This window comes from Zonotrichia albicollis, chromosome 1 (assembly GCF_047830755.1).
Source record: "Zonotrichia albicollis isolate bZonAlb1 chromosome 1, bZonAlb1.hap1, whole genome shotgun sequence".
NCBI lineage: Eukaryota > Metazoa > Chordata > Aves > Passeriformes > Passerellidae > Zonotrichia > Zonotrichia albicollis.
Window position 1 is genome coordinate 2,435,056 of NC_133819.1, and position 25,932 is coordinate 2,460,987.

The 25,932-nt window shown below is 48.3% G+C and overlaps 1 protein-coding gene across 1 annotated transcript; it reads left to right on the forward strand.

The window, feature by feature from the left end:
- The first annotated feature begins 3,919 nt into the window (after positions 1-3,919).
- Positions 3,920-25,051, forward strand: HHATL (hedgehog acyltransferase like). Its single transcript, XM_074541601.1, has 12 exons — positions 3,920-4,204; positions 5,838-5,988; positions 6,608-6,675; positions 7,461-7,574; positions 8,369-8,563; positions 10,073-10,282; positions 14,813-14,984; positions 16,303-16,447; positions 16,787-16,822; positions 18,304-18,505; positions 21,821-21,962; positions 23,941-25,051. Exons 2-12 carry the CDS (start codon positions 5,883-5,885, stop codon positions 24,063-24,065), a joined length of 1,515 nt encoding a protein of 504 aa, XP_074397702.1. The 5' UTR covers positions 3,920-4,204; positions 5,838-5,882; the 3' UTR covers positions 24,066-25,051.
- The last annotated feature ends 881 nt before the right edge of the window (positions 25,052-25,932 follow it).

Genomic DNA, 25,932 nt, shown 5'->3' on the forward strand with positions numbered 1-25,932 from the left:
CACAGTGCAGGACAAAAGGGAAGAGGTTCAGCTTTAAATGGAAAAACACTCTGGCAGAGCCCCTGTGCTCTAAATTAAGCACGACAGAGCCAAGAAGGGTGTTGGGTTTCTCATTCCTCCCTTCATCCTCTCCCCTCCAGCTCCTGAGCTGGCTGCTCCCATGGGACAGGCTGGCCTCGCTCACAAATGCCACCCAAATCCCTGGCATCTCCTCTTACAGCTCCCAAACCATCCCAGGAGGGATCCTGGGCTCACAGCAGATCCTGGGTCAGGGAGAAGAGGGAGCTGGGGGTGCAGCAAGGAGCAGAGGGGTCATTCCAGCCTGTCCCTGGCCTAACTGGGGCAATTCTGGGGAATGGGAGGGGACTGGGAGGGGAGGAGCTGGAGAAAGGGAGGTTGGACATGATCTTGGCGAGGGGAGGTGGTGGGAGCCTCCTTCAGAGCCTTCATGGGGTGGCTGAAAATTTGGGAGCTTGGATGGGGTCAGTGGGTGTCATATGGGATGGACAGAGCCATTGTGGGGTGCTGAGAGGGGTCCTGGAGGTGGGGATGGATGGATGGATGGGTGGATGGATGGATGGATGGATGGATGGATGGATGGATAAGGGATGGATGGATGGATGGATGGATGGATGGATGGATGATGGATGGATGATGGATGGATGGATGGATGGATGATGGACGGATGGATGGGTGGATGAATGCATGGGTGGATGGATCAGGGATGGATGGATGGATGGATGGATGGATGGACGGGTGAATGCATGGGTGGATGGATCAGGGATGGATGGATGGATGGATGGATGGATGGATGGATGGATGGATGGATGGGTGAATGCATGGGTGGATGGATCAGGGATGGATGGATGGATGGATGGATGGATGTCACGTCCCTCTCTCCTGAGCCATCCTGGTGGGATTGGCGTGTTCCCAGTGATGTCTGCATGAGGAACCCAATGGGACAGCCTCAGGCAGTGAAAATAATCCATGTGAGAACAGGAGAGGGACTCTGGACAAGGACAGGGAATGTAGGAAAAGGGGGAATGGCTTTAAACTGACAGAATGGAGTAGGTTTAGAATGGATACTGGGAAAAAATTCCTGGCTGTGAGAGTGGTGAGCCCTGGCACAGGTGCCCAGAGCAGCTGGGGCTGCCCCTGGATCCCTGGCAGTGCCCAAGGCCAGGCTGGACAGGGCTGGGAGCACCCTGGGATGGTGGGAGGTGTCCCTGCCATGGCAGGGGATGGCATTAGAGGAACTTTATTGTCCTTGCCAACACAAACCATTGTAGGATTCTGTAATTAAAACCTTCCCTGCTTCCCATTCAAATTTCTGCTCCAGCAGCCAGGGACTTAGTGTGGTGTCCCCACTTTGTCCCCACTTTGTCCCAAGCCTCCCTGAGATAGAGCCAAGCCCTTTTCCTGGAACCCCACCACCTTTCTCAGGCCCCACAGAAGGGTCTGGCCTCAAATCCTGTGCCTCAACTTCCAGCAAGCCCCCAAATACTTGAAAAAATATCACTTGAACCAGCTCAAAGCCATAAACACTGGGGCCATAAAGCACAGAAATGTCCCCAGTGCTGAGGAAGAGGCCCTGGTCACATTAAAACAAATCTTAATATAGTATGAATCACGAACAAGGGGGGTTTAAATTTTAAAATATCTATAAATTAAAGCTAAATTATTTTTATCACGACAGCTCCCAGAGCCTCATGAAAAAAACCACTGCTTGGCCCTTCACCAGGGTTGCACTTTGAATTCAGCGGGATTATAGATTTCTCAGGATTGAAAAAAATAATAAAAAATAATATAATAAATAATAAAAATAATGAAGAAGGTGAAAATCTACCATCTGCCTGGAACTATATAAATGATGCCGGTGCCCAAGAGGAGCAGCACCATGGGGCTGTGACAAAAAAAAAGGAAAAAGAAAAACACAAAAATAGAAGAAAAATAATAGGAAAAATAATAAATTTGAGGGCTGCCTTTGCTTCCTGCATGGATTGGGATGGGGAGTGGGTTTGGGAGCCAGGGGGGTGACATTGATCTGCTTTTCCTCGTGTCCTCCCTCATGTCCCCAACACCACACCGACCCCATGTCCATCTGTGTCCACATTTCTTTTCCCTCCTTGCTGGCCACAAACCCCTGCCTGCCACAGGCACCGGGAGATGGAGGAATTGTGAGGAATTGTCAGGAATTGTGAGGAATTGTGTCCCGTGTTATCTGCAGCGATCTCTTAATTAGCCAGGCAATTACTGCGAGGTCTGGGAGCCCCCGGGCAGGGATGGAGCTGCAGCAGCAGGATCAGGGCTGGGCCATCCAAGGGCCAATATTATAATATGTATTTATAATAATCTGCATCCAGATTGTTATAAATACATATTATAATATTGGCCTTTCACAAATATTAAAATGGATGCTATATGTGTAATATTAAAATAACTTTGTTATAAAAATATAGGTTTTATTTCTGTTAGACATAGCAGTGAAATAACTGATAGAAATATATTTGTGTTAAAATTCCTGCTTGGTTGAGATAACATTCAATGGACAGATGAAGAGGACCCCAACTTCTGATATGCCAACTATCAAACTTCCCATCAGTAGAAAACATAGACCAAAGCCCAAACTAAAGGTGATAACAAGAACAGGCTAAAACCACAGCCAAGAAATAAACACACTCTGAAAAGGCAGACCGAGGAGAAGCCCTGCTAAACATTTCTTAGAACATGAAACTACTTTGGGGGAAAGTTTAATATGCATAATTGTGAATATGTAACAGGCTGATGCAATGGAAATGGTATATAAAGGATGTTTCCAAAACAGCAGGTGAATGCCAAGCATCCAGCCATAAATCTTTGCTTTATTGTCTTTTTCTCCTCTTGTCCTTTATTAAACTTGTACATTTTTACAGGGGAGGGAACCTTGTTTTTCACAAGATTAAAGCTGCTCGTTGGGTGCTGGAAGTGCCAGCACACTGCCCTGGCTGGGGAGAGCCTCTCTGTGTGCACCAGGTGGAAAACAAAACCATGCTAAAAAGGCTTTTTGTTCACAGCCAGTGCAACAGCAGAGCTGCAGATCCTCCCTCCCAGAACACAGCACCTCGCCCCAAAACTAACCAACCATGGAGGGATTTATAAAATCCAAATTTATACAATATAAAATTAATAAAATATAACGTTTTTATAGAATCTCTGCCTTGTTTCTCAGTGCTGACCCCTCAGGCGGCCCAGGGAGGCATCCCCAAGGTGAGCTGTGCCCAGATGTCACAGGGGTTGGTGACAGATGTGGGCACTGGGCACAGGCCTGGCCCTGAGGCTGTGCTGTGTTTGCCCACCCTGTCCCCTCCTGGAACACCCCACAGGTGTTTTGTAGAGATCCCAGGATGTTTAAGGTTGCAAAAGAGCTCTGAGACCATCGAATGCAAGTGCTAAACCATGTCCCCAGAGTGCCACATCTACGGGATTTTTGGAGCACTTCAGGGATGGTGATTCCACCTGCACTGTTCCAGTGCCTGACAACACTTTCAGTGAGGAGATTTTCACTAATATCCAACTTAAATCTCCTCTGGCACATCTTGAGGCCGTTTCCTCTTGCCCTGACACTCCTTACCTGGCAGCAGGAGATGCTGCAGCCTCTGAGCCTCTCTTAGATTTAAACCCTGCCCAAGCTGAGCAGGAACCACACTTCCTTTTGGCTCCGTGCCTCAGTTTCCCCGTCCCCACGCAATGATATCTTCCTTTGGAACAAGGTGATGGGGAAAACCCCTCCTAAAAGTGGGGACCGCGGGAGGGAGCCGGTCCCTGCCTGATGCTGTGGTTCCCAGGGCTCTCCCAGCTCGGCTCCCCTGGCTCGGGGTGAGTTTGGCAGCCAGCACGGGTCCTCTGAGCAGCTGCCGTGACAGACAGCTCCCGAGCCACCCCCCTCTGCAGCGCTGCTCTAAAATAAAAATACCTCCCGCCCGCTCGGCTCCACTCCCAGCCAAACTTCCTCCGGGGGCAAGCTGGGGGGGACGGCAGCCCAAAACCACCCCTGCCCCCCTCCCCGAGCCGTGCTCAGGGATGCTCTAGGGCAAACCGGCCGCCCCCAGACCCTCGGTGCTTGTCCCCTGTCTGTCCCCTGTCCCCCTGCTGCTGTCCCCATCGCGCTGCCGGACGCTGGATCCCCGACCCTCGCCCGCCTCCCCCCGCGGCCCCGGGGCTCAAGGTCAGTAGCGGGGAGCGGTGCGGGGCTGGGGGGGACACGATGCGGGTGGTGATACTACAGAGGTGACACTTGCTGTCACCTCTGCGTGTCCCTAGCGCCCGCCCGGGGGCCGGGAGGGAGCGGGGGGTGAGGATGATGAGAATAGTGAGGATGGTGAGGATGATGATGATGGTGAGGATGGTGCTGCCCTGCTGGGACCCCCCGAGCCTCCCTGAGCAGCTCGGAGCGATCAGAGTTAAAATCACCCGAGGGGTCCCCGCCAGCCCCCGAGGTTGGTCACCGCCTGCCGCCCGCTCCCTCGCTAAAGAGGAAAAAAAAAAATAAAAAGAAGCTTTGAAAGCGTGGAAAGGAGGGGGAAAAAAGCTTTTTCCAGGCACGGCCGTGCGCGCCCTCCCGCCGCAGGGGCACCGCAGAGCGGGGGCAGCGCCCGCCCGCAGCGGCCCCGCACCGGGAGGGAGGGACCGACTGCGGGGGCACCCGCGAAATTCCTCCTCGAGGAACCCGAAATTCCCCCCGTATGAACCCCAAATTCCTCCCGGATAAACCCAAAATTCCACCCGGGATGAACCCCAAATTCCGCCCGGGATGAACCCGGAATTATCCCCAGGAAGGACCCGAAATTATCCCCGGGATGATCCCGAAATTTCGCCCAGGATGAACCCGAAATTCCCCCCGGGAAACGCGTTTGGTGCACGCCGGGGGGAGATGGGGTCACCCCGCATCGCTGCCAAGGACCTCCCCCAACCCCGCTTAAAAACCCCGGCGACCGAACATAAAATAAACGCTTAAAATGAAAACGATAACTTTAATATTATTTTAATTTTAACATTATTTTAATTTTAATATTATTTCAATCTTAACATCATTTTAATTTTAATATTATTTTCATTTTAATATGAAGTGATTTTAATAACCGCGGAAGCTTTTGCAAAGCGGATGCCAGAGCAGACAGAGGGTGATCGGGCGCCGTTTGCGCCTTAATCCCTTGAGGGCTCTCAGGGATGGTGGCAGGGGGGTGCCAGCACCGGGGGTGTCCCTGTCCCCTCTCCCTGTCCCATTGTCCCTCGCATCGCCCCTGCTCCTGTTTGGGCACCTGCCGGACACTCCGCCGGGGAGGCAAGGCACGTCGCGCCGAGGTTAATTAACCTCGGAGGAGTAATTAGCCCCAGGGCTAATTGCTGCTGATGCCGCCGGGGGGCTCAGCCGTGTCTGCCTAAAGGCTCCTGGCAGGGGAAATTTGGGATCACGGGGATTTGGGAGAGCCGGAGGTTGGGCGAGGTGAGCAGGGGATGGAGAAACCCATCAGGTCCCCTCCATCACTGGTGTCTCCGTGTCCTGGATCCCCTCCAGGGATCCAAGCAGGAATTAGAGGTGGAGGAAGCCCATCCTGGAGCAGCTGTGAACATCCCAGGGATAATGGGAGGAACCTGGCCCCAAATGCCGGCTCCCGGGTGGGGTTTGCAGGACCCTCTGGGGCACCTGAGTTGTGCCCCAGGTGTGACTCTTTTCTCCATCCCTTCAGCCCTCAGGGAATCCCACAAATCAGAGTTGGGGAGGAGCAGCAGCAGGAATTTAGGGTGTTTGAGGGGCCGTTTTCCCCCGGTTTTTCTCCCTCTCCTCTCTGCCTGCCCAGGTGTGGATCCCTCCCTGGTGCCGGCCGGGGCTGTCACCTCCCACCATGGGGGTTAAGGCGACGCTCCCCAGCTACGAGCTGGGCTTCTATGCCCTGGTGGTGACCTGTGCCGTGCTCTACAGCGGCAGCGGCATCTTCGAGGCATCCAGAGGTAACGCTGCATTCCCTGGGAGGGGCAAAACGGGTGGCAGGCTGCTGCTTTTACAGCTGTTGATAGCACCAGCAGATCCCGGCTTTAACTGCTGCAGAAAACGGCTTGGAAATCCTTTTTAAAGGGATTTTTGCCTGGTTGTCTCTTTGTCCCAATTCCCACTGCTCAAGGTAAGAGGGATTTTTGCCTGGTTGTCTCTTTGTCCCTATTTCCACTGTTACAGGTCTCCAGGTAGTGCCACACCAGGCAATCACCACCCTGCCCACACAGGGTTGATTCCCTTTTTTGTTTGTTTGGTTTTGGAGGTTTTTGCTTGTTTGGTTTGGGTTTTTTTTCTTGGTTTGTGGTTTTTGGTTTGTTTTTGGCTTTTTTGTGTTTGGTTGGGTTTTTTGTTTGGAAGCCCACAAACCTGAAAGCTTTATGGGATCAGCCAGGGAATTGCTGAAAATTCCTGCAGAAACCTGACTCTTGGTTATCCATGGCAATCAGGCAATTTTGGGGTGGGGTGTTTGAGCCCTGGTGGCTCATTATCACAATGATGAAGGTTCTGGGCTTGGTTTGAACCCAGATCCCGTTTCCCTGAGCTGTTTCTCTCCCTGTAACTCTGGTTCTTTTGCAGACAGCATGAACAGAAAGGCATTTCGAGATGGCATAAAGCCAGGCTGGCACTACTTTGGCAGGAAGATGGTGAGTGAGGAAGGGATTGGGCTTTTCTAGCTACAGACAGCCTGGGCAGTGGAGAAACAGAGCTGGGTTTTCTGCTACTGATGCATTTCTGTGAGGTTCACCTGACTTGTATTTTTCTTCCTAAAGTAGTGGGGAAAATACCAGTCCTGCTGAAGCTTTGTGCAGGCTGCCCAGGAACAGAGACTGGACAGAACTAAAGAATAAAGCAGGGATTTATTCAAAGGCCTCCATGGATGCACCTTGGGCAGCACCAGAGCCCAGCCAGGGCTGCACCCAAGATGAACCAAAATGGCCCCAAAATGCACGAGCGCTCCCGGGCTCTCTCCCTGGGATCAGTTCTGCTCCATTTGCACCTTGCAGTTCATTGTCCCATTCCAGCTTTAGCCCAGGCACTCCCACCCTGCTTGTTTTTCTCTCTCCAGCCCACGGGGTTTGTGCTCCTGGGCTGAGATTTGGATCATTTGTCCTTGGTGCCCAGCTGGAGCAGGAATTTTTTTGTCTCCCTGCTCTGTGCACAGAGCTCACCATGCCCTGATGTGGAGCCCAGACCCACACACTAAAGCAGCACAGAATGGGAAAAATACAAAAGCTAAAACCTGAGGCATCACTGCAGGGCTGTGGATGCTCCACCTTGTGTGTGCCAGGACGAGGAACCTCTGCACATCCCTCCTGGGGTTTTATGTCTGAGCTAAAGTGCTTGGAAGCCCTTGGGTGGAAAATGGGAAGAAAAAGCTCTAAAAGTTGTGGAGCTGGGGGCAGTAAAGTGCCTGGTGCTGCTCCTGCAGGATGTGGCTGATTTTGAGTGGGTGATGTGGTTCACCTCGTTCAGGAACATCATCATCTTCGCCCTCTCGGGACACGTCCTCTTCGGCAAGATCTGCTCCATGACCGTGCCACAGGTGAGCAGGGATTTGGGAGCACCAGGGGTGGCCTGGGATCTGTGGAAAAGTCTTGGGTTTAGTGTTGCTGAAATGGCTCACGAGGTATTGAAGAGTCCTTTTTTCTAGCTTCACAACCAAAGAAGTCAAAATTCTTTGGCTTTTGCTTTTAAGGTTGTTTATTTTCTCTTATCTATGACATTCTCTCTCTGACCTGCTGGGATCTGTCTGTCAGGTCAGGTTAAGGCACACTGACCACCCCTGGGGTTGTATTAACTTTTTATACCAAGATCTACCTGTACTTTATTTACAATAATTTTCCAATACCTATCACCTATGTTACACAGTCTGTCTCTACTCTAAACCAATCCAGAAGTGCCACCAGCACAGCAGAAGATGGAGGGCAAAAAGAAGGAGGGGGACAGGACACGCCCAGATTCCTCCATCTTGCCTCTTGAACCCCCATTCTAAATCCCCAAAATTCTACTTTTTCACCCTGTCACAAATTCACTATCATTCTACTCAAACTGTTGTGGCTTGTAAATCTTCACACAAAGTTGGGAATTGTTTCCATGGGTTAAAATCAAAAGCACAGGTGTCTTTGACTCTGTGCCAAGGTCTCTGAGCCCCTTGCCAGTGTCTTGAGCCATCCAGGGCAGCCAGAGGAATGTCCTGGGTTCTGTCAGAAGGGGTTTGGGGATGTTCTGGGCTCAGGGCTCTGACAGAAGTGGTTTGGGGATGCTCAGGGCTCTGACAGGAGGGGTTTTGGGGTGTTCTGGGCTCTCCCCACACTGACCCCACCGCTCTCTCCCCAGCACCGCGCTGTGATGTACATGATCTACGGGCTCCTGGCCGTGCTGGCCAGCATGGGGCTGCTCTACCTGATGATCATCCTGTCCCACTGCCTGCTCCTCTACTCGGTGGCCCTGGCCAAGCAGAAGTGGCTCTGCTACGTGGCCGGGCTCTGCTGCCTTGCCTCCTTCAAGGTGGAGCCCTTTGGCTCGTGGCAGGTGGGTCCTGTCCGTGTGTCTGTCCCATTTCCAGCCCACTGCTGTCCATCTCCTCGGGGTTATCCTCCAGAAGGGCTCCTGGAGCAGCCCCAGGCCCTCCTGGCCATTTCTCCTGCTGCATCAGAGCTCTCACAGCATTCTGGAGGGAAGGGACTGTTGAGGTGTGAGCCTGGGAGTAATCCCACACTATTTATGTCCTGTTTTGGTGGCTTCGTGCTGGTCCAGAACAAAGGAGATCTGAGTCCTTCTTGTGAAGGCTGACCTAGAACAGAGGCTAGACAGGGCTAAAGAATAAAGCAGGGATTTATTGGGAGGATCTCCTCAATGGATCCACCTTGGATCCATTTGTCAGCCTGTTGCTGCCCTGTGCCTCAGTTTCCCTATCTGTAACAGAGAGCTGAGATGGATGCAGTGATGTCCATCACTTAGGTCACAGCCTAGCTAAGATTTTGTCTCACTGGTGGGTGGAGAGAAGCCCAGAAAGGATTTTACCAAAATATTCAATCCCTTGGCAGGACAGTGCTGTCTCTCCCTGCCTCCAAAGGTGTGTTCCCTCCTTCTCCATCAATCCCAAACAATTGGCTCTGCTTTACTCTGTGGGGACACCTGTGACAGGGTGACATTGCCACCCAAACCAAAGCCTGTGTGACCAACAGCTGCTTGGTGACGTGGCCAAGAGGATCTGCCACTTCCTGACTGCCCTGAGCTGCAGGAGCCAGCTGGGAAATCGAGCCCCAGTTTTCCCTTTCCAGCTCATTAACTTCAGAGACAATTGGTGTCAGAGCATAATTAGAGGTTTTCCTTGAACTGAAAACTAAGCTGGCAGAGGTCAGGGTTAGAGGAGATGCTAGGAAAAAAATTCCTCACTGTGAGGGTGGGAAAAGGGGCCCTGGCAGAAGTGCCCAGAGAAGCTGTGGCTGCTCCTGGATCCCTGGAAGTGCCCAAGGCCAGGTTGGATGGGGCTGGGATAGTGGAAGGTGTCCCTGCCATGGCAGGGATGGCACTGGATGGGCTTTAATGTCCCCCCAATCCACACAATTCTCTGCTGCCCCAGTGTGAGAGTGTTCACAGGGGTCCCAGGATGAGGGAAGAGATGAGAATGTTGAGCCCATATTTCAGAAGGCTGATTTATTATTTTTTAAAACTATACTGAAATAATAGAAGAAAGGATTTCATCAGAAGGCTTGAAAGGAAAGGAATGATAACAAAAGCTTGTGACTCTCAGAGTCTGATACAGCTGGACTGTGATTGGCCATTAATTAGAAACAACCAACATGGACCAATCAAAGATGCACCTGTTGCATTCCACAGCAGCAGATAATTATTATTTTTTTTTTTCCTCTGAGGCTTCTCAGCTTCTCAGGAGAAAAATCCTGGCAAGGGGATTTTTCATAATATATCACAGCAATACCCCAGGAGTGGTGTCCCCCACGCAGTGGGGCAGCACAGAAGGGACACCACGTTCCTGGTGTTAATCTCTGTTTCTGTTAATCTCTGTTTCCTGCCCAGAGTGGGTTTGTGACGGGAGCTTTTGATCTCCAAGATGTGCTTTTCTACGGAGGCTGCACCTTCACCATCATGCGCTGCATGAGCTTCGCCCTCGAAAGCTCCCAGAAGGAGGAAGGCATCTACTCCATCTTCGACCTCCTCAAGTACAACTTCTACCTCCCCTTCTTCTTCTTCGGGCCTGTCATGACCTTTGACCAGTTCCATGCCCAGGTGAGTCATCCTGAAGCCAGGCTGGAGCAGGATCTCTCCCCAGAGTTTACTTGCTTGGGGTCAATGTCTGCAAAAACCCCAACTTTTGCCACAGTGAAGATGCAAATGGTTGTTGAACTTCTTGTGGTCACCTCTAGTCTGTGGGGGACCATTTCTGTGGGGAAGGGCATAAACTGATGGATTTTTAAGCTTATTTTGGGGGTTTTTTTGGCCATTTTCACTGGCCAATTCACAATGGAAAGTCTTGCTGTGATGTCCTTGCTCCCTGGGCATCTGCACTGCTCCGTGCCTCAGTTTCCTTGTGTTGTCACCCCTGCCCCTTCATGGTGAGGGCCACACATGGGACCTCTGCAGGCTGTGACAGCAAGGACATTTGTCTCCCATTTCTATCCAGCTGCTTCACTCAGGGATGGTTTGTGTGTCTTTAGATCAAGTTATTTCTCAGGAAATAAACAAGATTGGGTGGAAGGCTGAGCTCCAGCAGTCAGGGCCTCCATTAATACCCTGATGCCCCAAGTCTTTGGCTGTTCCACACAACCAAGGGAATTTTGGATGAGCAGATTTCAAACAGAAATGGAAAATCCCAGCAGAAGCCTGGCCTGGGAGCTCTGGAGCTGTTCCACATTCCAAGATCAAGGAAAACAATAATGCTGTGTCCCCCCTCACTCTTCCCACCTCAACCTCCTTCTGCACCAAGGATCAGCCCTGGCCACCAGAGCAAGCTGGTGATGCTGGCAAAGGGAGGAGTTTGGTCAGCACTGGTGTGTGGAGGATTCCCACCATCACAACCACCCCCAGTTGCTTTTGCAGAAGAACAGCTACACTGAGTTTTTGGACCCAAATTGATGCCTGGATATATGAATGTTTTGGAAAAATATTTGTGGATTCAGAAGAAAAACTAACCCAGGGCAGGGGAGAGCTCAGAGCCTCAGGGTGAGGAGAAGACTGAAGGCCCACCAGCCCAGAACCTTCTCTCACACTTGGAGCTGTTTTGGTTGCCTAAGAAAGGGTTTGTGTGACGGTGTTCACAGGGGTTCTTGGATGAGGGAAGAGACGAGGATCTGACTCCATGTTTGAGAAGGCTGATTTATTATTTTATGGTATATATTACATTAAAACTATACTGAAGGATAGAAGAAAGGATTTCATCAGAAGGCTGGCTAAGAATAGAATAGGAAGGAATGATAACAAAGGTTTGTGGCTCAGCTCTCTGTCCAAGCCAGCTGACTGTGATTGGCCATTAATTACAAACATCCAACATGGGCCAATCAAAGCTCCGCCTGTTGCATTCCACAGCAGCAGATAATCAATGTTTACATTTTGTTCCTAAGTCCTCTCAGCTTCTTAGGAGGAAAAATCCTAAGGAAAGGATTTCTCATAAAAGATGTCTGTGACAGGTTTGCACTGGGGTGTTTCCTCCAGGATGAGCCATGATCCCAGTCCTGCTCCTTGCCTGCTCTTCACCTGTGCAATTTACAACTTCATGATGCCTCTTAAAAGGAACAGGAGCCCTTGGGTCTTACTGGACATATTAAAAATTATTTTTAGAGCATTGGACCCTGAAGATCATAAGGTCTGCTCTAGTGTCCCCATCAGGAATGCAGCCAGGAACCTACAAATGGGGACAGGAAACTCTTCAAGTCTCCAACACCTGAACTCCCACTTCTCCTGCAGAGTTGCATCCAGGGGGAGTTTTATTTCTGCTCCTTTGCACAACCCCAAACCAGGCTATCTAAAGCCACTTAATGAGCAATTCCCCTCTCTGCTAATTAAAACCCCAAAGGCACAAGGATTAAAGTCCCCAACCCTTCTTCCCCTACCCTGGGCAGGGGTCCTGGCTTGGCCTGGCCACCACTGCCATCTCCTGGCTACATCCCCCCTGCACTGCTGGAGGTGAATTCTTAATTGTCCAAGAGCAATTAGGGCAGGAGGCAGGTGGAGCCCTTCCCCAGGGTGGGATGTATGGCCCTGTTAGAGATTGGATCTGTCCCTTTGCATCCTACTGGTCCCACATCATGGTGGAGCTCTTGCATCTCTATGAGAGATGGGAACTCATCTGTACCAGGGCTTGGCCAGCCAAATTTGGGTGGAGAAGCATCATTCTTGCTGAGATCAAGGGAACAAATCCCTTGATTTGAGTCTCGATTTGGATCTCTAGGGCTGGGAGTGTTGGTGACACAGCCCTGACCCCAAGAAGGTGGTGGCCAAGTGCTGGCACCACACACAGATGTGAGGACAAGAGCAAACAACCTCAAGTTGCACCAGGGAAGGTTTAAACAGGATAACAGGAATAATTTTGTCAAGGAAATGGTTGTTAAGCATTGGAACAGGCTCTCCAAGGCAGTGGTAGAGCCACCATCCCTGGAGGTGTTTCAGAGATGTGTAGACGTGGCACTTGGGGACAGGGTTTAGTGCTGGGTTAATGGTTGGGCTCAATGATCTTAATGGATTTTTCCAGCCTAAACCATCCTGAGATTCCATGGAAGGAGGGTTCTGTGCCTACCCACACATCTCCACGCCAGACCCTCTCCTTCCTCAGCTCAGGGTCCAGCGACCTCTTTGTATCCTCAAAGCACCTGGTACTTAACAGGCACGGAAAACAAATCTGGCAAAGGCTTTAATTCTCAGGAATCATCTGGATTTCACAACAGGGCTGGTGCAGCAGCCTGTAGATTATGCAGGGAGAGCTCCCACCTCTCGCAGGGAATAAAGGGGAAGTAATAAACATAAGAGGATTTTGAATACAGCAGCGATTTTATGGCCATGTGGGGAAGCAAGGACATGGCTCTGCCCTGTGTAATCCTGAGAGCTCGCTCTGGTGATGGTTATGTGACAATGAGCAGGGATGTGACAGCTCCTGGAGGCAAAACCCAGGCCCTGTTTGTGCAGGAGACAGCAAAAATGAAATTCTCACCAATTCAGGACAGCCCCTCGAGCGAGTCTCCCTTTCATTCATTGCAGGAATCTCCAGCAGAAACCTCAGCCATCATCAGTTCTCCTCCTCCTCCCAGACGACCCTGGACAAAAATACACCAGGCCCTGGCCGAGCTGTCAGGCTGGGATTCCAACCCTGGAATCCATCCTGGAGATGTAATGGGTGCAAACATTTGCTCCCTCTTAGTGCCTTTTGGAAGGGGTTGTCCTTAAGCAAAGTTGATTTCTTGAGCACATCACTGCAGAAAGAGCATGAAACCCTGGGAGCTCCCTGGTCAAAGTGGATTTCAGCCCACCTGGAGGACCTGAGGACAGTCAGGCGTTTGACCACACACCTGCTCTGCTGGGAAACCCCTGGGAGCAGCAGGGTGATGCAGCAGAGACATCCCTGCTGTCCTCAGCCCTGCTGTGGGTGGCACATGTCCTGTTCCTTGTGCATGTGCTCACCTCAGCCAGCCCGTGGGAATTCCTTAATCAGTGCAAACTTTTGCAATGTAGTCCACAGTGTGACCTTGGCCCTGGTTTAGGGCAAATTTGGGAGAAAACCTCCAAAGGGGGCTCCTCCCCACAACCGGGTTGGGAAGGATTCCTAGGAGAGAAGTGGAAAGAACCTGTTTATTTAACAGGCACAGCATCCCCAGCACACAGAATGAACAATACCAGGTGACACCACTCTGAAAAAGATGACAAATTCAGAAAGTCTCTCTGGGGGTGGTTGCTCTGTTATCAGCTGCTGCCCAGAGTAGGCCCCGGGTAGGCCACAGGGAGCAAACTCTCGGTGTTCCCAGGGCCCAGTCTGGAGCAGGCTCAAGTAGGCCCAAAGAAAGGGAAAGGAAAAAACAGTCCAGGGAAAAATTTGGACTGCTTAGCTAAACTAGCTAATGAGCAGAAGCAAAAAGCAAGAGCAAAGCAAAAGTAGCACCATGTACTGCTCCCATCTCTGTGTCCCACCAGCCATGGAGGAGCAGGTGGACAGCAAAACCAAAACAAGACTTTCACTCTTCAGAGCCAGTCTTGAAGGCACAGAACAGAATATCCAGCATAAACAGAACACACAAATGGAGATACAAGCATCATAACATCACCCTAGGACAGATTTCTAAAGGGAAATGATTAATCAATCCCTGTTTGGACCTTGGCCATCCTTGTGGATGAAGGAACAACACCCATCCTGTCCCTGGGCTCAGCCCTGTCCTGTCACCAGGGTCCGAGGATGAGGGAAGAGATGAGGATCTGACTCCATGTTTCAGAAGGCTGATTTATTATTTTATGATATATATTACATTAAAGCTATACTAAAAGAATAGAAGAAAGGGTTTCATCAGAAGGCTGGCTAAGAATAGAAAAAGAAGGAATGATAACAAAAGCTTGTGACTCAGACAGAGAGTCTGAGCCAGCTGACTGTGATTGGCCATTAATTACAAACAACCACATGAGACCAATCACAAATGCACCTGCTGCATTCCACAGCAGCAGATAACCATTGTTTACATTTTGTTCCTGAGGCCTCTCAGCTTCTCAGGAGGAAAAATCCTAAAGAAAGGATTTTTCACAAAAGATGTCTGTGACACTGCCCCCATTTGTCCCTCCCTGCAGGTGAGCACTCGGGAGCTGAGGCGCAAGGACGACGAGATGAAGAGCATCCGTGTCAATGCCCTGCTCCACGTGGGGGCCATCGTGGCTGTGGACATCTTCTTCCACTTCTTCTACATCCTCACCCTCCCTTCTGACCTGAAGTTCGTGAACCGCCTCTCAGACTGGTCCTTGGGTGAGTGGCTGTGCTTGGGCACCTTCACCCCCGTGCTCAGCTCCAAGGCACTGGGGAGGGACCCAGATCTCCATCCACATCCCTTGAGAGGCTTTGGGAATGCCTGTGTTGGACAGGTTTGAGTAAAAAGCTCCTCATCCTTGCTCTGGCCATGCACAGAGTTGGGCTGGGCAGCCATGGAAGGCGCATGGTGCTGGTCTGGCCTTTTCACAGGATAAATTCTTTAGTTTGGGCTTAGGAAGCTGAGCACCAAATTGTTTTAGTTACCTTTGGACTGGGAGGGAGCTCAGCACCTCTAAAAAATCAGCAGGACAAAGCAAACCACGTGCAGCAATGCAAAGCCTGATTGGATGTAAGGAAAGTTGTCCACAGAGTGGTCAAACACTTGGAGAGGTGCCCAGAGAGGTTATGAATTGTCCCAAAAGAGTTTGTTCAACACTTACATGGACAATGTCCAGGGCAATGTAATCTCTACCTAAAGGTGGGTGTTCCCCACGCATGGCTGGGCTAGAGACCTCCAGAAGGCAAATTCCCAGGGTAAGCGATGGGAGCAGCACTGGCAGCTGGAGAGAGGGTTCCAGATGATCAAATCCATGTCTGATGGCAGCATTTGATCAAATCCATGTCTGATAGCAGCATTTCAGACACCACCACACAGCAGAGGCCAAGCAGGGGCTGGAGGAGCCTCCTGTCTCTCCAGAGTGGCAGCTCAAGGCCAGGATAAAATGCTAATGCAGCTGGAGGGGCACTAACATGGATTTGGGTGTCCCAAGAGCCCTGGCTGGATGGATTCCATGTAACTCCAGAGGGAGCTGAGCTCTTCTGACTGTTCTGACCGTGGTGGGACTGGTCAGATTTTCCCTTTATCTGGGAGCTGGATCCCACCAAGACAGGAGTATTTTAGCAGCTCTTTGCAGAGACATTTGAAATCTTTAGGAGCTGTCCCTGCAGGGTTTGTTTCCCAGTGCCAGACACCTCTCTAAGTCAGAGGTTCTGACCCTGGCTCTGCTGCAGCATGACATCCATAGCCAGAGGGAGCTGAGATGAGGGGAATTTTGATGGAGGTGCCAATAAAAGCTCAGAGGGCAGACCTGAGAACTGCTTAACAAGGAAAGGCACAATGATGGAATAAATGACCGCATAAACAGAATTTCTTGGACTACTAAGACCAATAAGCTGTTTGCTCCCTCATACCCCAAGAAGAAATTCCCCTTTGGTTCAGGCCTCTTAAAAAATTAGTTTTCAATTATTTGCTCTGCAGGAATTCTGATACATTTTGTGTTCCTTTTTCCCTGTTTGGCTCACATTTTTGCTCCAGCTGGCCTGGCCTATTCCAATCTGGTGTATGACTGGGTGAAAGCTGCTGTCATGTTTGGGGTCATCAACACCATTGCTAGACTGGACCACCTGGACCCACCCCAGCCCCCAAAATGCATCACCATGCTCTACATCTTTGCTGAAACGTGAGTACCCTGAAAGAAGAGTGATGGAGCTGGACACGACCTGTGTGGAGGGGAGGACACCTGGGCTGTCCTGGGCAGCTGGTCTGGGAGCTGGAGACCTCCTGAAACCATAGCCTGGACCTGGCCAGAACCCAGGGAAATATTCCTAGGTAGGGAGAAATGGATAAGGAGAAAAGTTAAACCACGTCTCTTGTGGTATCTGTCCAAGGAATGAGGCTGGAGGAGTTCTGTGAGCAAGGTCCAAGATGTGCCTTGCCGTGGCATTGGGTGTTTTATGTGTTTCAACAGGTTTTTATTGTCATTGTGTGTTTTAACCTGTTCTTACCATCTTATTTTTAGGCATTTTGACAGAGGGATTAATGACTGGCTGTGCAAGTAAGTGTCTGGTCTGGTTCAAGATCTTCCCTTCCATCCCAGAGAAATGAAGCCTCACATGCTGTTCATCCCATAGCTGGGGTGTCCTCTCTTCTGGATAAATTCCACTATTTGCTCTGTTTAGTCCCTTTGAATTTAATTGCACAAAGAGCAGCAGCCCCCTCCTCCAAAGCTGGCAATAAGAGTGCTGTCCCAAAATCCCTTTAAGTCTGGTGGGTTTAGGGTTCCCCCAGAGGAGGAAGAGCCAGGTTTACATTTCTCCAGGAGGAAAGGGGAACTGAGTACTGTAGCTCCATCTGCATCTTCCTCAGCCCTTCAGCTCCCTTCATCCATGAGCTCACACCAGCAGACCTCTGCTGAGAGCGGTGATGGCTGCTCTGTGGTAAAATCCTGAGCACCAGCACGTGTGAGAGACCCCAAGTTTTACCTGCCAGAGGGGGAAAGGTGGATATTTTCTCCTTGAGTATTTATAGGTTATTAGGAACACAAGTCCCAAGCAGTTGAGGCACAGCAAAAATCAATTTATTGCCATAACATCCCTCCTGTTTTACTGGGATGTTCTTGGCTGACCTCTCTGTGAGGAGCTTGAGAAAAGAAACCCCAGAGGGATCTCCTGGACTACAGAGGGCACCAACCTGTGGTGGTGTTTGCAGAGGTCCCAGGATGAGGGAAGAGATGAGAATCTTGACTCCATGTTTCAGAAGGATGATTTATTTTGCTATATATATTATATTAAAAGAAAATTGTCTATTAAAACTATAGTAAAAAACAGAAGAAAAATATTTCATCAGAAGGCTTGGAAGGAATAGAATGGAATGATAATAAAATTTTGTGACTGACCAGAGTCCCAACACAGCTGGACTGTTATTGGCCATAAATTAAATTATATATTAAAACTAAATAATACATTAAAACTAAAGAATAGAAGAAAAGGATTTCATCAGAAGGCTAGCAAGCAAAAGGAAAAGGAATGATAATAAAATCTTGTGAGTGACCAGAGCGTCCGAGACATCTGGACTGTGATTGGCCATTAATTAAAAACAATCACACGAGACCAATCACAGATGCACCTGTTCCATTCCACAGCAGCAGATAATCAATGTTTACATTTAATTTCTGAGGCATCTCAGCTTCTCAGGAGAGAAAAATCCTTGCAAAAGGATTTTTCATAAAATATATCTGTATTTTTCATAAAATATGTCCGTATATTTTCATAAAATATATTTTATTTATCATTATATATAATTTATAATTTATATATAAATTATATATAATTTATATATTAAAAATTAAAACAACTACAAAAACAAACAAAAAATTAAAATACAATACTATAAATTAATAAATTATAATCATATATAATATTTTATAATGTATAATTTATAATTTAGATATAATTATATAATTTTATAGAATATAATATATAAATGCATATTATAGAATTTATATAAAAAACATTAAGCACCTTCCCTGGCTTTTAGGTACGTGTATGACCACATTGGAGAGAACCACGACAACATCCTGAAGGAGCTGGTGGCCAGCATCACCACCTTTGCCATCACCACACTCTGGCTGGGGCCCTGCCAGGTCGTTTACATCTGGTCCCTCGTCAACTGCTTCGGCCTCAACTTCGAGCTCTGGGTGCAGAAGTTCTTCCAGCTGGGGCCCTTTGCCAAGCTGGAGGTGAGGGCATGGACATGGGGATGGGGACCAGCTCTGGGGAAATGTCTGTGCCTGGAGGGAGCTCACACTGGGTTGGAAGGGTTGGGTTTTTGGGTGAGAAAGGAAAGCAGAATCCCTGAGGATGCCACGGGGCTCCTGCCTGGAGATCTTTCCTGTGGCCTTCAAAATCATGGAATTATTAAGGCTGGAAAACACCAGCAAGTCCAGCTGCACCAGCACTGTGGTGGTGTTTGCAGGGGTCCTAGGATGAGGGAAGAGATGGGAATCTTGTTGTTGACTCTATGTTTCAGAAGGCTGATTTATTATTTTGTGATATATATATATTATATTTAAAGAAAATGATAGATTAAAATTATACTAAAAGAATAGAAGAAAGGATATCATCAGGAAGCTAGCAACAAAAGAAAAGGAATGATGATAAAATTTTGTGACTGACCAGAGTCCCAACACAGCTGGACTGTGATTGACCATTGATTAAAAACAACCACATGGACCAATCAAAGATACACCTGTTGCATTCCACAGCAGCAGATAATCAATGTTTATGTTTCATTTCTGAGGCCTCTCAGCTTCTCAGGAGAAAAATCCTAGCAAAAGTATTTTTCATAAAATATATCCATGACACACCACCATGTCCACCACTAAACCACATCCTTTCTTGCTGTATCCATGGGGTTTTTGAACATTTCCAGGGATGGTGACATCCCTGGACAACCCTCGGGATCAGGCACTGAGCTGTGCAAGGGAAGTGCTCTGTGTCCCCTCATCCCATGCACTTTGTCACTTTGTCACCCACCCAGAGCAAACAAACTCCTGTGCTGCTTCACAGGGAAATTAGATTGGAATTTAGATTGGGGTGGAAATTCCAGAGGGAAAACAGAGGTCCAAGAGAAGCAGGAATGCATCTCCAATGAGGCATCAAAGTGTCACAGATGGACACAAAATTTGAGATATCTGTCAATATCTGTCCTTGGGAATAGCTCTATGCATATGGGGAATATTCTATGGGGAATATCCAGCTCCTAGGGGGAAATGTTTATGTATTTCCTTATGGGATTAATTTGTTCTTCTTGTTCCACAGAGCATCTTGGCATTCTCAGTGCTTTTGATCTGATTTTTTTTTGAAATCAAGTGTTTGGATGCTAAAACAAATGATTTTAAATAATAATAATTTAATAATAATTTTCATAATATTTTAATAATACTTTCAATAATTTGTGCCTTTTGTTTGGGACCAAGGCGTCTCAGGGACATACTGGAAAAAAAAAATCTTTAAAACTTACACCCTGAAAACAATTATTTTCCTGTTAGAATCCTAAATACAAGAAACTCTCAGAACTTTAAACCTGTAAACTAAAGCTTAGAATTAAACTCAAGATTTAATGTAAAACCTTAAAAAAACCTTCCAACCCTAAATACTAAAACTAAAAATATAAATTTATAATTTAAAACAAAACCGTGTTAAACTAAATTTCAAAAATTTAGTTTTAAAATTTAAAATAACTGCAAAAAACCACAAAAATTAAAATGCAATACTATAAATTAATATATCATCATATATGTAATATATATTTTATATACTTATATATAATTTATATATTATTAAATACTTTTATACAATATAATATATAAATGTATATAATATAATTTATAATGATATATAATTTATATATCATATATATTAATTAACTAAAAATCTTACCCTATAACACAAATCCATAAAACAACATATTTAAAAATTAAATAAAAACATAAATATCCTTATTAACAATATTTTATTAATCATTAACTCCTTAAACAGCCTTAAAACTAAAAATCGTAAAACATTGTAAACCATGATATAAAGATATAAGTGGAATTCACCCCTCCTACCTATAAAAAGTCAAATATAAATATGAAATATATTAACCACATAAATATAAAAAACATAATTTTAAAAAATCACATCATCAAAATAAAATAAAAATAAAGAATAAAAATAATATAAATTAATATATAAAATATAAACCACATAGAAAAAAACCCCACAATTCAAAGATCCCATCTCAAATTCCTTCCAAAAAATATATTCCATCCATTAAAATAGAATGGAAGGAATATATTTTTTGGAAGGAATTTGAGATGGAATTTATTATATAATTTGTATTATATTTTAATATATAAAATATAATACAAATAAATATATAAAATATTTTAATATATAAAAATAAATTATAAATATTTAATAATAAAAAATAATGATAAAATATAAAAAAATAAACCCCAATTCAAAAATCCCATCTCAAATTCCTTCCAATAAATTATCATAAGTTCCTTATTTCTTTTTTCCCAATTTAAATCCTGGAGGCCTTAAATTAGTTAAAGATCTGCTTTGAATACAAACCGTGGAGAGAATCCTCCTGTTTGCTCTCCTGCTTGAACTCCTAATCAGATTAAGGCTCTGGAGGCAGTGAAATCCCCTTCCCTGCAGCACCACAATTCCCAGCCCTAAGTAGCCTGGGGGCTCTTTGAAGGCTGCGCTAAACTCCATCCCTGCTCCACTCACAGCAGCTGATCCTGGAGATTATGTGCCACTGACAATTCCATTCTGCTGCTGTCATTGGTTTTTGAGCTTTTTTTTTTCACTCTTTAATTCCTAGGGAACTATTTTTAACGGGAGCCAGGAGTGATTTGCATGTAGGGCTAATAATAATCCTGGGATACAACAGATTCTTCTGCCTTGAGGAGTGGCAAGAGGTGGAGAAAGGAGGATTCAACCATTTCATTTTAAAGAGGATCTGAGAGAGCTGGAGAAGGACTTGTGACAAGGATGTGGAGGGACAGGACAAGGAGAAATGGATTTAAACTGACAGAAGGAAGGGTTAGATGAGATATTGAGAAGGAATTCTTCTCTGTGAGGGTGCTGAGGCCCTAGTACAGGCTGCCCAGAGAAGCTGTGGCTGTTTCTGGTTCCCTGGCAGTGCCCAAGGCCAGGTTGGATGGGGCTTGGATCACCTTGGGATAGTGGAAAGTGTTCCTGCCATGGCAGGGGGTGGAATGGATGATCCTGAAGATCCCTTCCAACCCAAACCCTTCCATGTGTCTGTGATTCTACAATTACCATGAAACTGTGTCTAACATCTTGCCCCTGCCCATGGGACCCAGCCAGGGTCCCTAAAGCACTTTTGTCCTTTCCTTGTCCTTTCATTTCTTCATTCCAGAGGCACTGAAAGCTGCTCTGATTTTTGCCTCCTCTCTGGGATCCCAGCTGGGGTTGCCCCAGTCACCCCCTTGTCCTTAGAAAGCCTTTTCCCTCTGCTCCTCTCTCCTCCACAGGCCAAGCTGTCAGGGGCCATGTCTCGGCGGATCAGGGCAGCTTTTGGGGCTGTGAACTTCTGGGCCATCGTCCTCTACAACATCCTGGCCCTCAACAGCCTGGAGTTTGCTCTGCTGGTGACCAAGAGACTCCTCGTGATGGGTAAGGTGCTGCCAGCCTTCCCCACTGAGCACCCCTGTCTGAACCTGAGCACTGGGATTTTGAATCCTTTTGGGTCCAAAGTGCCCTGACCACTGGTTTGTGATGTGGCTGTTCCAAATGTCCTTAATTCTTCTGCAAAAAATGGTTTCTTAGCCCTGCCTGCTCCTCATTGAGTGTTCTGGGGTGCCAGCTGCCAGCCAGGTCTGTTTGTACAGCTCCTGGCACAGCCTGAGCCTGGTTCAGCCTCCCTGGAGCACTGCAGAGGTCACATTCACCTCTCCAAGCAGGGCTGAGTCCTTGCCTGTGAAATGCCCCTTGCTGGAGACAGGGATTGACCCCTCCTGCCTCATTTCCTCTGCTCCAGCAGATATTCTGCATCATCCCAAAGGCAACAGGTACAAATCCTCATCCTGCATGTCTTGGTTTGGAAAGACAGGAGTCTGCTAAGGAAGGCAGGAGCCTCCCCTGAAATGAAGGATGTAAACCCTTTCCACCCCTCCCAATTGCTATAAATTTTAAATTAAGGGGCTCTTCAGGCAAAAAATATGGGAGCAGGAAATAACAGTTCTTTAATAGGGAAGAAAATAAAAATATAAACAATGCAGTACACTAGAACAACACTGACAGAGTCAGAACCCAACCTGACACCCTGTGGGTCAGGGTGTTGGCAGCAGTCCCATTGGAATTGTGGCTCAGCCCTCCTGCAGTGTCAGGGGTGGTTCTGCTGGAGCAGGGATCTGTAGAGAAGGATGGATTCTTCCTCTGAAGATCCAGTGGAAGGAGAGGCAGCTGCTGTTCCTCTGGGGAATCCAGTGGAGAAGCCGTGCTGGTGTCTCAAAACCTCTGGATTATATCTGGGTAGGAATGCTTGGCTCCTCCCTCTGGGCTCACATCTCCCAATGGGATGCTGTAGTTCTTATCATTTCTTATCTAATGCAGTGACATTCATTAGTCTGTTATCTGCAGATGTCCTCCCAGAGGGAGGAGTGATTGTGATCACTCAGAGAGAGAGAGATAAGGAAAAATGCTCCCTTGACAAAAGACAACTGCCATACAAATGGTAACAGAATACATCTCACCTTGCAATCTGGAACAGCACATTTCTAATCAGTGGATTGTGGCACTGTTCTGAAGTCTTCTTGAGCTGCCCAGGGTATAAATAGCCCTGAGGAGCCCTCTCTGGGATGGGGATGGATAATGTCACGCTCGCTGTGCCAGGAGTGCCTGCCCGCTGAGCTCGCTGGCTTTTGCTGGTTGCATTATTCATTGCACAGCTCCTGTTTTAGCAGGAGCAAACCCTGGATCCACCCCTCTGCTGTGGAGACCAGATCTGTGATTGCAAACACTGTCAGACCCTTCTGAAGAGGAGGGAGAACTCTGTCACTGACGTGGGTGACAAAAATACGTATTTTCCTGGGAGGACACTGTGTCCCCATGAAGTGCAGGACAAGGAGACTTCAAAGCAGTGCCACAATGCACTGATTAGACATGTACAGACTGCAGGATGAGGATTTGTACCTGTCACCTTTGGGATGAGGCGGGGGGTCTGCTAGAGCAGAGGAAATGAAGCAAGACAAGGCTGGGGTTGATGCTCAGCATCAGTGGGGCCCAAAGCTTCCAGAAGGTCACAGAGCTGAACAACGATGGACATGGGCAGGTTCAATGGGCAGAAAGTCAACCATGATTTCTGAACTTGGGGAGAAGAAGGATTTTGGGAGGTAAGAGGGGCTCAAAACCCCTCCAGCATGTCGCACTGCAGTCCACTGTGCTTTGGTGGGTTCAGCTTCACCTCAAATCCAACCCTGAGCATTTCCCTCTTGCTGAAGCCGCAGGGCTGGATCGATGACAAAAAATGTCACTGGCCACCATGATCTTGTGGGACCTCCCAAGCGCACCTGAGAGGCAGCTGTGCTGGGGTGAAGAGCTGGCCTTGTCAGGCCAGCACAGCTGCGTGACCAGGTCTCCCTCCCTGCCCTAGGTTTCCCTGAGAGCACCTTGTCCATCTGGTTCATCACCTACTGCGGCGTGCAGCTGATCAAGGAGCGTGAGCGCATCCTGGCCATCCAGGAGGAGGAGAAGGGGGACAAGGCCAAACTGGAGTAGGGGAGCCTTGTCCTGAAGCTTCACCTCCCTTCCAGCCACTGCTGCCAGGCCAGGCACCGTTCAGGGCTCTGCAAGCCCTCCTGACAATCGGACTGCTGTAGCTCATCCACGTAGACGTCACCTGGAAGGCACAGGTCACCCCCTTGCTGCAGGGAATATTTTCCATCAGGCACAGCAGGTGTTTCACAGTCTCCCCAGGCGTGGCAGGATGCTGAGGCAGCTCCAAGGATGTTTCTTCCATGCCAGAGCCATCCCTGTTGTTTTCTGACCCTCTGCAGTGTGCAGGCTCAGAGATTTCACCCCCTGCTTCCCTTGGTGCACCAGCACTGGGCTCCCCTCAGCCCTTGTCTCCCAGAGGAGACTCTCCAGGCCCCATGGCTGGAGGTTTTAGGGCCCTGCACTGCTGGATCTGTGACCACCCTGCTGTGACACGTGTCCTGGGACTCAAGCCAAACCCCACCTCAGTTTTTTTTACATGCTATGGACAAAGGTCTAAGCTCACATTCCTGCCCGTGGCTGAGGGACAGAAGGTGCTGCAGCCGCCCCTTGCTCACCTCCATCCCTTTCCTCAGCTGCCTTTGGTGTGCACAGCTCAGTGAGCACACAGCTGAGCACAATCCAAGGAGAAAAGCCCCAGGTGAAGGTCAGGGAGTGGGGCTGGGTGGTGGAGGGAAAGCCCATGGGAGCCTCCTTGGAGAATCAGACTTTGGGAGCGTGTGAAACACAGTGCCTTGGGGAAAAGGTGGGTTTGTGACACAGAAATAGCTCTCTTGCACTTTAGAGTAACTCTCAGTGGCCTTATGTCTGAGTTCTGTCTGTCTGGGGCAGGACCCACACCCTCTGCAGTGGGGTTGAGACCTTGGTGCATCCCCCTGGGGGAAGCAGGATGGGTTCTTGCCAGCTTTCAGCTCTGCCAAAGCATTTTGTGGAGTCTCTGGTAAATGTCTCTTATTTATGTAGCCAATAAATGTTGGATAACTCTGGCACCTGTTGCTCATCCCTGTTAATGCTGCTGGCTGCAGGTGACACCCCTGGAAATACCTGAGTTGAGAGGATCTGTTTGCAGGTCCTCACCTGCCCCCCAAAAAGTGACACAAGACATTTGTGACTTCAGCACAAACCCATTTGCCATCACCAGACTGGAGTTTGGACTGCAGCTGGATTCATATTCACCTTTATTTTGACTCTGCTTTTGTACATATCTTGATCCTGTGGCCAGCAAACTTCACTCATGTGGGTTTTGGGTTAGAAGCCAGGTTGTTTTTACTTTTGTGAGCCTCCCAACAATTCTGGGAGTAAGGGGCAGGCATTGTGCCTTGGTGGCACCTTGTCACATCCCTTTTTGACACATCTGTCACTGCTGGACTTTTCATGGGTGCTTCTTGGCATCTCCGTTATTTCAGATTTACGTTTTCCATCAAACCAGCTCTGCCACCCTGTGCTTCCTGCAGGGCTGGGTTCATCTCCTGCCCTCTTTAGGGGTCCTTGCACAGGTGGCACCTCCCTGAGCTGCTGTCACCAAGGGCTCTGTCCCTGAGGTGGCTCAGTCAGGCTCTGTGGCTGCCTGGGAGGACAGAGTCACCTCCAGTGTCCAAGTGGGTGACTCACCAGGCAAAGCCCAGTGACTCTGCACTGCCCTCCTGACTGGGACACTTCAGCACAGAAAATAGCCCATTCACTAAGAGCCTATATTTACCCAGCAGCTGCATCTGCTGAAGCTGCCAGAAGGAGCTAATCTTAGACACCAGCCCAGCCAGTGATCTGTTAGAGACAGTTCATGGGAGAATTTGGGCTTTGCCCTTCTCTTCCAGGAGTTTTCCCTTCAGCTTTTGCTGCTCTGGCAAGCCCAGGAGGTCTGAGCCCCCTG

Coding starts and splice junctions, on each gene's coding strand:
- HHATL (XM_074541601.1), top strand. CDS start 5,883: ATGGGGGTTAAGGCGACGCTCCCCAGCTACGAGCTGGGCTTCTATGCC. Junction 7,575..8,368: donor GCTCCATGACCGTGCCACAG/GTGAGCAGGGAT, acceptor CTCTCTCCCCAG/CACCGCGCTGTGATGTACAT. Junction 18,506..21,820: donor GGCCCTTTGCCAAGCTGGAG/GTGAGGGCATGG, acceptor TCTCCTCCACAG/GCCAAGCTGTCAGGGGCCAT.